The 12915-nt window shown below is 35.1% G+C and overlaps 1 protein-coding gene across 1 annotated transcript in view; it reads right to left on the bottom strand.

Moving 5' to 3' along the window:
* Positions 1–12915, bottom strand: part of ADGRV1 (adhesion G protein-coupled receptor V1) — a 472618-nt gene that overhangs the window by 449310 nt on the left and 10393 nt on the right. The window contains exons 7-10 of the mRNA XM_057739390.1: positions 12342–12612; positions 11649–11978; positions 4439–4615; positions 1917–2140 (exon numbers count right to left, since the gene is read on the bottom strand). Coding sequence (XP_057595373.1) covers positions 1917–2140; positions 4439–4615; positions 11649–11978; positions 12342–12612 — 1002 coding nt within the window. The remainder of the gene's footprint in view (positions 1–1916; positions 2141–4438; positions 4616–11648; positions 11979–12341; positions 12613–12915) is intronic.

The raw sequence follows: 12915 nt of genomic DNA on the forward strand, positions 1-12915 counted from the left end.
TTTTATTGTAACATGGTAATCACACTAGCATTCATTCATTCTTTCATTTTAGTTTTGCTAAAAATTTGCAAAATTGAAATAGATATTTTGACAAAATACCTTATTTTAAATCACAGATTTGATTGTCACATTTATTTATGTCTTAGAACACTGAACTGTAATTTGTTCATGCACAACTGAGATAATACAAGTATGCACTAGTTACTAACTGAATTAAAACATTTTAGTATAAATTTGAACTAATTTCTTCTACTTGAAAAGAGAAGAAAATAATTTCTGAAATTCTCCGCCCTGTGGTTTATACTTTCATATGCAGTGCTTTAACCCATAGGAAAGAGAGAGAAAAAATACTTTAAAATTATATTTAATTTCAAAGATTTACATGATAAGGTTAAAAAATGACTATTTTGAAAGAATATGAAGAATAATCACTTATAAACTTGCAGAAGTATAATTTAAATCATTCTTTAGACATTTAGTTCAGAGCAGAAACTCTCAGCTGAGCTAACAAAGTTTCTATAGATTGCTACCTCTTTGGTTTATAATTACTGTTCATTTTTCTTTAAGACTGTCCATTGATTTAATAAGTACTCAAGTCTAACTTAAAGAAAAAAAGCACATAAGTGAAAAAATAATAATTTTCAGTTTACATTTCATTACATTTCACCAATTTTTTCATCATATGAAATCTTTCCTTAATATTTAATGTAAAATATATATTAAAACCATAAGTTACTTAGACTGTGCGTCTGTGTGGGGGGGTGTGTGTGTGTGTGTTGTATTTGGTTTTTACTTTTTGGTTTTTTTGGTGCTGTTGTTGTCGCCTATTTTGTTGTTTTGTTTTGTTTTAATTTTTATGTTAAAAAAAAGGAAGAAAACAGTGTGGTTCTGAAAGGAAACAAAATGAACAGCAGACATTCAACAGATCTGTTCCCTATATTCTGAATTTTTCTTTCATATAAAAATAAAAACAACTACTCTTAAGGTTTATGAAATGTGTTTACACCAATACACCAACACAGAAAAACCTACAAGAGGCTGAGAGTAAAATTTGGAGAGAACCAGGGATTACATAAAATAATTATTACTACTTTAGTCCTGATTAAAATAGTACAAAATAACACCTATTGAACTCATCTATGAATTTTATTGTTTCTAAAATAAAAATTTTGCAAAGCCCTCAAGTCACACATAACCTTCTCTAATATATATCAACTTTAATAAAGAGACCTGTAGCAGATAAGCTTGGTTTCAATTTTTTAAATTAACATCAATTAAGCATAGTATTTTTTTATTTTTGGAATTTTCTGAATTACTGAAAAAAATTTCTCTTTGAGAGACTATGAATTTTTTTTATTACCTACTGAGAAATTATCTACTGAGAACTGTTAACTAAATCCTTATTATTACTTAAAATACCCCTTAAATTTGTATTATTTTTTATTCTCTGGAAAATAAGTATTATTTAATGCTTAAATTCCATGTAAAAAAGAGAATTTCATTATATGAAGATTAATACTTTCTTTTCACTCACTCAAAAAAGCTCTCTCTTCCCTGATAAAAATGAAGCCAGCAGAGTTGTTTGCCTAACCTAACATTTTGGATTTGTTGCTGCCTATTTTTTGAATATAGCAATGTATTAGCTATGATTAAGATGTATCTAATACCTTCCATAAATTCTCTATATAATGTTTCTTCACAATAAATAGCAGGGTAAGAGTTCACTATGTTGTAATAGTCTAACCAGAAGCCATCAACAAACAGCAGAAAAGTCAGAAGGTCAGCATCACTGACCTTATCTACTTAGTTTTGTCTTTTTACTTTATACGGAGAAAAAAATTAAAACAAGAAACAAAATTATTTCAGAGAACGTGAACATATAAATGTCACTAAACATTACCTAAATGGGTTATTACCTGTCTAGAGAAAGTGTTACCGTCTCATTCATTTCCGGTATGTCATCAGCTTTGACAGTAATGTTGATCGTTGTGTCACTTTGCCCAGACAAAAACACAACAGAGCCATTAAAGGGTCCTACATCGTCCAGGGTCACTGCTTTTGAATTAAAGCCAGAAGGCTTCAAACTCCAATAGACAGTAGCCTGGCCATCAGTTCCATCCCGATGTAAAGGAATGCATACCTTATAAAAAGAAGAAAACAGAACAAGTTCTTCTGAAATACACGCTCACAAATTACATAAGCTTTTCAGTTAGTGCATATACTTCTTATATGAATATATTTATGTACAGTGCATAGAGAAGTGAACAATTAGAATGATACTAAAAGCACAACTGAACAAGTTTCTCTTTAAGTATGACAATAATTTCAGATTTAATTATTTTAGAATAGTTTTTGCTGATCAAATTTATCTACTAAATTTCCCCCACCCAAAAATATGCCCAACCTGGGATCTGTCTTAACAAAAAGACTTCATTTTAAAAGCCAAAGAACCATGAAAAACACAACAATTTGGCTAAAGAATAAATTTCCATCAGAGATTCTCTGAAAAAAAGAATTAACTTAATATCACAATACAAACTGAAAAATAAGCTTTTGTGACTAAATCTGAAATGTACATAGTTAGGTAAAATGCATCCTAAAGTGATAGGGGGCAAAATAAGAAAATAATAATACAAATAAGAATAAGAAATGTTTCTAATGAACACAACAAATACAGCAGAAACAAAATCAGATACTCAAATCATGGCTCTGGGTTACCGTGGGCAAGTTACTTAACCTCTCTGACCTCAATTTCCACATGTGAAATGAAGCTAGTGGTTCCCTATGTTGAATGTTCACGGTGAAGATTAAAGTGTCTCTCCATAGCATAAGCTAAATAAATGGAAACTATTATAATAATTCTGAAACAAACTGTATTTGGTAGTTTTATTTAAGTGTAGCACTCTTTAAATATGTATAAGAAAAGGATCACTGATCATAATAAAGTTTTTTTCAAACAAAGAATATAAACAAATATTTAATAGTAGATAATGCTATTCTTTTTAAGTGTCTAAAAAGGTATCCTCTGCTCTTTGCCCTTTAACACAGGCCATCTTGAAAAACGTGCAAGATATTTTCCTCGCTAACCATTCTTCTATTTTGGCTAGCAATGGTCAAGGCTCAAAACTAGCAAGCAAAGTAGGACTGTTAGGGAAAAAAAAAAAAAAGTAAGAAAGGACTGGGCCCTTAAATCACCCCAAGGGAGTAGGCATGGCCACGCTATAGATGAGACAAAGAGAACAAAGGGAAATTCTCACTCTTTCTGCTGTTTCCCAGGATGGGAAGAATGCAAGTTCACAGAGCCCAAAACTTTCCCTAGAAGCTAATTTCCCTCTAGGGAAAAATACGAAATGATAAATGTACAACTTTGTAAGATAAATGAACAAAAACAAATCATTCTTTCAAAACAAACTGAATGCTTTTCAGTTTTTAGAAGAAAACGGTGTTTTATGAAAAATATAAACAGTCAAAACCATCTTGAAAAACAGAGCTTCTCTGCCAATTCATAGAGTCAAGTATAGAAACAAAGGAAGTTGTGGTCACCATATTTTGACAAGAGGCTTTGATAACAAAACAACTCTCTACATTCCTGATCTGAACTGCAACCCATTTTAAATCAAGTCTAAGTGTGAGAGACTTGGAGAGGGTTTTAGGGACAGACTGTGGCTCAGGGAATGGTAAGGTCAAAGATCAGAGTGGTCCCTAGATAGACGACAGGAAAATTCAACCAGGGCAGGGGGGCAGGGAGAGGTGCTGTATACGTGAGCATGCGTGTGTGTGTGTGTGTGTGTGTGTGTGTGTGTGTGTGTATCCAGAAATTTACATACATATGTAAATAAAATTATATATAATTATAAATATACTTTATAAATTATAAATATAAACATAAAATTTTATTCATATATTTATATTTATAAAATATATAAAATATAAATATAAAATAGAATATAAAATTTTATATATATATATAAAATTCCTAAGATTTGGCATCCACTACTTTACCACCATCACCTCCACCACCAGGCATAGCACACCACCCCAATCCTGCCCAAGGCAAGCATGAGGAGTGCTCAGAAATGGAAAAGGTCAAGGATTCTTGTGGAACATATGACTTGGTCAATAAAAAAAAATTGTGTTTGGCTATTATTCTACCAAGTGTCATACCACTAGCTGAAAGCAGCCTCATCAAAATATCCTACTTTTGCTGTGAGCAATTAATTCTAATTTTATTATATCAAATATGGCAAAAGATGATGAAAAAAATCACACATTCATCAGTTACTTATGTCAAATTACATATTGAAGGTTTGCTGTAAATGGTAAAGCTTTTCAAGATCTCTTAACTCTATAAACTAACCTGACCACTCCCTCAAAGAAATAGTACCTTTACATAATCTCAAACTCATTACGCCCCATCAGTAAGAAAAAGCCTACTTACCACTTTAGCAGCAAAATCTTCTGGTTCATGCAAAATGATTGGAAGATTGCTAATAAAGCCAATTTCTCCATTTGCAATGTCTGGAGTAACCATTAAAGAAATATTTCGGACTTTCCCAAATCTAGGACTTATAGGTGGGATTGGGGGAACTATGTTCACCAACTTCACAGTTTCCAACTATAATAAAAAAAAAACATAAAAATGGAAAGAGAAGAAATTTTTAAGACAATTTTTAAAGTCTTAATTGCATGGGAAATCAAAGTAAGCATGGGTAGAGGCCACCAATAACTTGATAACTTCCTTCTCTTTCTTCATTCACCATCCTGATCCACCTCCAGTACTGGCTTCTTGAGCTCTTTCTGCTCCTCAATTATTATTATTTCCCAAGGTTTTTCCTAAGACCTTTATCTTATAATTTCATACCCTGACCTTAATAATCTCTGGATCTCTCCTTCAAATTCCAAATCTTTATAACCCACTGCCACTGTATATGACATAAATGTCACAGAGACACCTTACAGATAGAATGTACCAAAGAGAAATCACTACCCCTGCTCCAAGTCCTCTTACCACTATCACCAATACCACCCTCCACTTTTCCTCCTTGCTGCCCCTCCCCAACTACCTTGATTTAAAGCCAAATATCAGCAAGTTGTCCACATCTCCCTCCTCTCTTCCACTGAACCACACCTCCAATCAAATCACCCACTCCTCTTCTCTGCCAGAGGAAATTCACTATCAGAAGACCATTCAGAACTTCAAATGTGATTTAATATGTCTTTATGTTTAAAGAAAGATGACACATGTATAACATATAATGTCCCTGTGATTAAAGAACATGACCTTCAGAGTAACTTTCATGACTTCTCCTCATGTAGAATGACCTCCCTCTATCATCTCACAAATCAAAATGCACTCACTCCTTAAGACCAGTTAAATATTCCTCTCTCCCATGAAGATTTTCTTGGATTCTCCAGCCCTCTTTTTTCCATCTCTTCCTGAACCTCTACTGCTACCCTCACTAAACTTAGAAATTAACTTTACATTTCACATATTGCTTGCTTATCAGTATTTTGTGTGTTTCAGACTTTTACTTTCCCAACAGGATTATAGAGCTCTTGTGGGTCTGTGTCCTTTTCAGAACTTTCCTGAAACATGACAGAGTACAGCAGCTACACAATAAACCTGTTGATTTATCCTTACAAGACAAAATGAGTTCTATAAGAATCCTGATATATCAAAACCTTCAACATCTTAATATTCTAGCTTTTCAAAATCCAACTCATCATTCCTCACGATGTTCACGTGAGTGTAGGAATAGACAATCACTACAGGAACTTAATGGGACATCATGGATCTCCCACTCTTCAGAGCCCTCTGATAGGCTTTGTAATGTGAAAACAATGCCACTAAGTAACCACCAGCAGAGACTGGCGATTTAAGTTGATTTTCCACAGGTGGACAAGGACTGTACTGATTCTGCACATATGCCCACATTTTGTGATTGAGCAAGATAACATTTTAAGAGCAAAAGTAAATGCCTTTTTTTTTTAAGCTCTTTATTGGAATATAATTGCTGTACCCTCTTGTACCAGCTTTTAAGATACACCAAAGTTAATCAGCTGTATTTATACATATATCCCTATATCCGCTCCCTCCCACGACTCCCTCCCACCCTCCCTGTCCTGGCCCTCTAAGGCATCACCCATCATTGGAGTTGATCTCCCTTTGTTATGCAGCAACTTCCCACTAGCTATCTATTTTACAGTTGGAAGTGTGTATATGTCTATGCTACTCTCTCACTTCGTCCCAGCTTCCCCTTTGCCCCCCGCCCCCCCCCAACCGTGGGTTCTTCAGTCCATTCTCTGCATCTGCATCCTTATTCTTGCCCTAGTAAATGCCTTTTTAAATGTAACATATTTGCTTTGAAAATAATATACAGGAAAAAAGTATCAAAAATTCCATGATTGGTAAATAATCATTTGAGTAAAAGGAAAAAAAAAAAGAAATCAGACTGACCAATTTTGCCAAATACTGGTATGTAGACTAAGTAAAATCAAACGTGGTTCTTTAGGATACTACAGTTACTTTATAAAATAAATGAAATGTAAAGATACAGTTAAAACCACATAACTGTCATTCCTTTTAGAGAAAAACAATATACATACCCATATATATATATGTATTTATCTTTAAATAGAGCACAAAAAAATTAAAAAGTAAAAATATATACTTGAATGGCAGGACTTCCCTGGTGGTCCAGTGGTAAAGAATCTGCCTTCCAATGCAGGGGACATGGGTGCAAGCCCTGATTGGGGAACTAAGATCCCACATGCCGCGCGGGGCAACTAAGCCCGTGCGCTGCAGCTACTGAGCCCACATGCCTCAACTAGAGAGCCAGTGTGCTGTAAACCACAAAGCCGATGAGCTCTAGAGCCCTGCACGCCACAACTAGAGAGAAGCCCGCACAACTACAAAGGAGCCCGTGTACCGCAACAAAGAGCTCACATGCTGCAATGAAGATTCCGCATGTTACAACTAAGACCTGACACAGCCTAAAATGAATGAAGGAACAAACAAATAAATTAATTAAATATTGAATGGCATATAAAGTGTGCACTGGTTGGAGGCCAAGACTTTTTAAAACACACTAGTCCTTGTGAGTTAGCACGTTTGTGAATGAACACTCCCATTCCCATATATTCACAAAATATCAAGGAAAAAAAATGACATATTTTTACTTTAAAACTTTTCAAAAAGAAAAGCAAACTCATATTCTACTTATATTTATCAAAAGTTACAGAATTAATTCTAAATATAGTATTTTTGGAAAATATGGAGAAAGAAGATATAGAAGGCTATGGAATGAACGGATCAAAAGGAAAATGCTAATTTTCCATGGCTTATTTCCTAGTCTCTAAGCCTTTTTGTCTGGGTTCCTTAAGCATCTGCTAAATCAAACTACTCCATTCATAAAGAGTCGTTCTCTGCTCTCAGACAGTTTGCAACTGGGACAGCACATTAGCAACCCCATGCCTGCCAAAAGCTGTATCTCAGACGAACGTATTTTAGCTGAGAGGGTTACTTAAGAATGAGGAGCTCATGTCTCAGATTCTCCTTTCTTCAGTTTCATTCAGCTTTCCATGCAGAGTCTGATGCCTCCTATTCTTGAGTTGCTCATCCATTATGTACTACACAAACTACACAACCTTCTAATTCCAACCAGCCTTCCAGAGCCTACAGCTGTTCTGAACCTTAAGGAATTGTCAGTGACTAATAATGCCCTTTTTTGCTAAAATGTTAAATTGACTGTCTGCACTGTTAAGACCTTTGTTTTTCAACTGAATACAGAGATAAAAAATTGAGCCTGGAATGAGTGGTGCAAACAGATTTCTAACCCAGGATTACCAAAATTCAGATAAAAATGCTTCTTCAAGTTTTTCCTTACTTTTGGAGCATCATCAAAAATAAATTCTGTCATATTCATATAGACTGCCAAAATAAAACACCTAGAATAATATGTGACCAACTGAATGTTCTTAATAAAGTTTTGTTTACAAAGGGATTCTCTGCAGCTACTTGGATAGAGATACTGGATATTTTCAAGGGACTGAAAATTTAATATAAAAGTTACTAATATTGGCACAGATATGGGGGTCTCTATCCACGTAAAAACTGGTTTTGAGGCAGAGTAAGAAAAGAAATTAGAAATGAAAAACAGAAAAGTTCTTTACAACTCAAAATCAACATTTCTGCATCATCAGTTCTCAAACTCATGTCACACCAGTGCAACCACTACAGGAATTCCAGGATGCCCAGGCCTTCATGAAAGTAAAAGCAACTGTGTGAAATCTTTGCTTCATTTCACTTGTTTTAATAATTTGTTTCTCATATAAGTTTTGACCTGTGCAAGACAGGAGACAGACAGTGGGGGCGGGGGGGACCAAATACTGAGATTCTAGGGACAAAGAAACCTTAAACATATGCTACGAATTGAATGCCTGTATCCCCACCGCAGAATTAATATGTTGCAACCCTAATGCCCAATGTGATGATATTTAGAGATGGGACCTCTGGGAGGTGATCAGGTCGTGAGGGTAGATCTCTCATGATGGATTAATGCTCTTATAAGGAGAGACACCAAAGAGCTTGCATCCTCTCTCTCCCTCCACCATGTGAGGACAAAAAGCAAAAAGACATCAGTGTGAAAACCAGGAAGAGGGCTCTCCCCAAAAGCCCAGCATGCCAGCACTCTGATCTCAGAATTCCCAAACTCCAGAACTGTGAGAAGTAAATGTCTGTTGTTTAAGCCACCCAGTCTGGGGCAGTCGTTACAGCAGCCCGAACTAAGACAATGTCTACTAACAAGGATGCTCTGAATCCAGAGGACACCAACAACAGAGAAGGCAAAGGAGAGCACTAAAGCCAAAAATAAAAACAAAACACAAAACTCACAATAGGTTCTGAACCTCCTCTTGACAAGTTATTATCTCCCAGAGGCACCTGAGAATTCCTAAGTTTGGGAAATGCTACCCTCATTGCAAACCAGTGAATTAGTGTGTATTTCCAGGTATTAAAAGGACCAACTTTAAAAAGTAAGTTGTGACATGTTTTTTAGAAGGTCAGACTTAAAGCTTTTCAAAATTTTCTAAATATACCTCTAAATCTCTGGTGGAAGCATTCTAATTGCCTTAACTTCTTGCTCAACAAGGCCAGGGCCACAGGCTTGACCACTTGCTCAATTCCACTTCACAGATCCAGATCCCCCACCACCTGGCAAGTCACCTCATAAGACCATTCCACAAGCCACAGGAGGAATGGAAACAATTGTGAACGATGCCATTTTCTGTTCACCCATCACCCCAAGAGGAGACATTCAAGCGTCCTCCAAAAAAGTGGGTTATTCTCATAGACAGAAGGATGCATCATATCATAATTTCCCCACTTGAGGAGACACAATAGAATAATAATAATAGTAATAATAATAAAGATGAAAAGCAGATTTCCCACCACTAGGGACAAAGCCTTTGGGATGTTAACAAAAGGTCTCCCTATATGTAGGCATATTGCAAAAAGGTATCCCTAAATAACCTACAAATCATATATCCCCATAATGGGCCACCTTCTAGACACCTCCACTAGGAGTCTTCAATTAATACACAAACTGTACAAGCATGAGCAGTGGTCCAGCTCAAAAAAAAGGCAAAAGTCTTCAGAATAAAAAAACCCACTCCACCAAGTGCTAGGTACAACCCAGCCCTGGAAATGCAGAACGCCAAGAAGACTGGAAAAAAAAAAAAAAAAAAGCTTTCAGAGATAAAGAACAAGTTAACCTAAAGGTAAATCATTTCTTTCTCCTGAAATTTCTTATCAGTAACTCTGGAAACTAAGAGACAATACATTTCAAGTTCTTAAGAAGGAATTATTTTAATCTAGAAATTCCTACGAAGCCAGTTATCAATGTATGAAATTTCATTTTCAGTTTCTCAAAGACTCAAAAAGTTTACCTTGCACATACTTTTCCTGCACATGTTTTTGAGAATAGACATATTTCAACAAAACTAAAACACAATCCAAGAAGTAAAAGGCAAGAAGTCAAGAAAATTGAGGAGTTCAGTAAAAACAGTCCCAAGTAGCAGGAGTGAAGAAGCAAGTAGAGAAAGCAATTAGTACAGCTAAACCCAATATTCAACACATACAAGACAGCTGGAAGACCTGATTTGGTAAGAATAGCATATAAAAGGGGGCTATTAGAAACTCCAGAGAAAGCAATAATAAACTATAAAACAAGGTCTAGGCAAAAATATACAACAAATTTAAATGTGGCATAATTCAAGGAAATTAATGGAATATGAGATTTCATTTGATACATAGTTCAGTTAGCAAAATGTATGGTGACACAGATTATACATTCTTTCTTTACTGATCCATTTATACTATCTGATTCTCTATTAAATTTATTTACATAACCAAAATTTGATAAGCACCCTTTATTGCTAATTTTCAAAATCAACCAATCCAACCATATGAAAAATATAACCACAGTATCATAAGTGAGTACAGATGTTTCAGACTTTGGCAATAAAAATAATGCTTTGGTTAATAAAAGTTAAGAAATAAGAGAGATAAGATGGAAAATATGTTAAAGGGCCCTTATTTCTTCTTATTAAATAGATAAAAGTCCAAAGATGCTATCTATAGTTAATGGATTTTTTAGTGTGTTATTTTAAAGTATCTACACAATTTCTCTCACATTGCTTTTTTTTTTATTTCTGGAATGCTTTACCTGCAGCATCCATCAAGAAAAACATATTTATTCCACAAACTATACTCCTACGTCACATTTCCCTATATCAACTCAAAAGAATGGCTCACTCTCTCCCAGCCCTCCCCCACTCACAGTTCATGAATTACTCCGTTACATCATCCATTATATTCTGACATACATTTCACGTCTGATCTGATTTTTTTTTTTTTTGCTTTAATACAAAAGAAAAAAAGTTGTTTATTAATCATCCTGGCAGTGTCTAAACCATGTAAATAACTTAACCATTTTGGATGGGCTGTACAGTTGTTTTAAACATACATCAAAGATGCTAAGATATGCCCTTTGAAGGGTGGAAGGAAGAATATGGCTAATGAAAACGTTTCTTCTTCCTTAGAAAAGAGAGGAAGTAGAAATAAAGAACAGTAGAATACAGGTCACATCCTCGCCCCAGGCTGTAGTATCCACCTGACAGTGTATCAATATCATTCAAATGGATCTTGAGTTTATAGGCTAAACAGAGAGGTATGACCTTCAAGTCTTTTTATAACTTGAATTCTTCATTCTAGAATTCCTGCTATGACTTCATTTCTCTGGTAAGTATCATGCACACTCAAGTAATTTTTTTATTTTTTAAAGGGAGGCCCTTTTAAATCTGTGGAAATTTTCTCTTTAAAGACGACAATTTGGGAAAAATTCTTAGGTCACAACTTTCCAAAACTATAGATACTGATCTGCTTTTATTATCACATGATTAAAACACTGACTTTAGTATAACCCTTGTTTCATTTGTCCTTACATGCGTGAGGACTCCCTATGTAAATTCTAGTAAGCAACAGAATCCGAAATATAAATGAGGGCAAATAATGACTAGTTAACTCTCTCATACAGATAAGTACACTTGTAGTTTAACCAAAATTGAGATTATTTTAATCATTCAAGTACCTGTACTAGGAAGTGGGCCCCATTTTGAAGGAATGCATCATTTCTTATTGGTAATTTTATAGTGACTTGGGTTTTTTGTTCTGGAAAAATGAGGCTGCTTCTCCTGGATGTATTTAAGATGCCATCTTTTGCTCGCAAAGGGTCCACAGCTCCAGCAGGAATATAAAGTGCAGAATAAAACATCTCCACATCTCCTTTAGTTCCTCCTAGTCTTGTAAAACTCAAGGATAAATATCGTTCACCTGGACTACTTTCAATCTTCTGGTTTTCCATAGGGAAAAATGTTATGAGGCCGTAAACATCATCACTATCCTGAATGTAGAACAAAAGCTGCAGATAAAGGAATAAAATATTAAAGTATGGAATTCATACATCTGAGATTACCAAATGGTTTATTTTCTAGGTTACTTTGAATCTTAATGTTATGTATCACATCTAAAAATGATTACTCTCACAGGTAACAGAGTAAAAGATGAATCAAAAACACATTTGAATACTTTGTGGAATTTTTTTAAGAGCAAACTTTCTATTTATGGAAGGGACTATCTTAAGCAAGGGAAGTAACCACCATTTTCAAAACCAGTGGTCTTCCTGTCACATCAAACTAAACACAAATGTGATCTGTGTGCTCAAATTCTTTGGCTGTTCTATAGCACAGAAATATTCCCGTAAGGAAAGCATAATGAGATCTACCTCTGCTGGTTCGCTCACTTCTGCACCTCCTCGTATTGTATGAGGTAGAATCTGAAGTAGATAAGCTTCTGCCTCTTCTGGAAGATCATCATTAACCACAGTAAGAGGAATCGATGCCAACATCTGCCCTTGTGCAAAATGGAGAACTCCAGAACTTGGTCTGATATCTGCGGTTACCGGTGAGGGATCACTGCTATTCCGTGTCAATACCCAGTTCACAGAAATATTCCCATGAGTGCCACCATTTCTAACCACCGTAATTCCTTCAAATCTAGAATTTTGTAAAGAAGAATATATGGTCACATAATACATTCTATTTCCCTTAAACAGGCATTTTCAATGTCAAGCAGGTCATCAGACACTGGTAAAAGCAGAATCCAAATCATAAATAATAATCTGTTTTTAATATGAAGGAGTAGATATGTAGGTGTGTTCTACTACCATAATGTGGATTAATTTGCATATTAAATATGTGATTTAAATATCACTTCCAAAATAAGAAAGAAAACAGTGAAACCATGGTCCAGGAAATGACACATACCCTTAACAGTTCAGCACTGTGTCCAACGCCACA

The sequence above is a fragment of the Hippopotamus amphibius genome, chromosome 1, assembly GCF_030028045.1.
Source record: "Hippopotamus amphibius kiboko isolate mHipAmp2 chromosome 1, mHipAmp2.hap2, whole genome shotgun sequence".
Taxonomy (NCBI): domain Eukaryota; kingdom Metazoa; phylum Chordata; class Mammalia; order Artiodactyla; family Hippopotamidae; genus Hippopotamus; species Hippopotamus amphibius.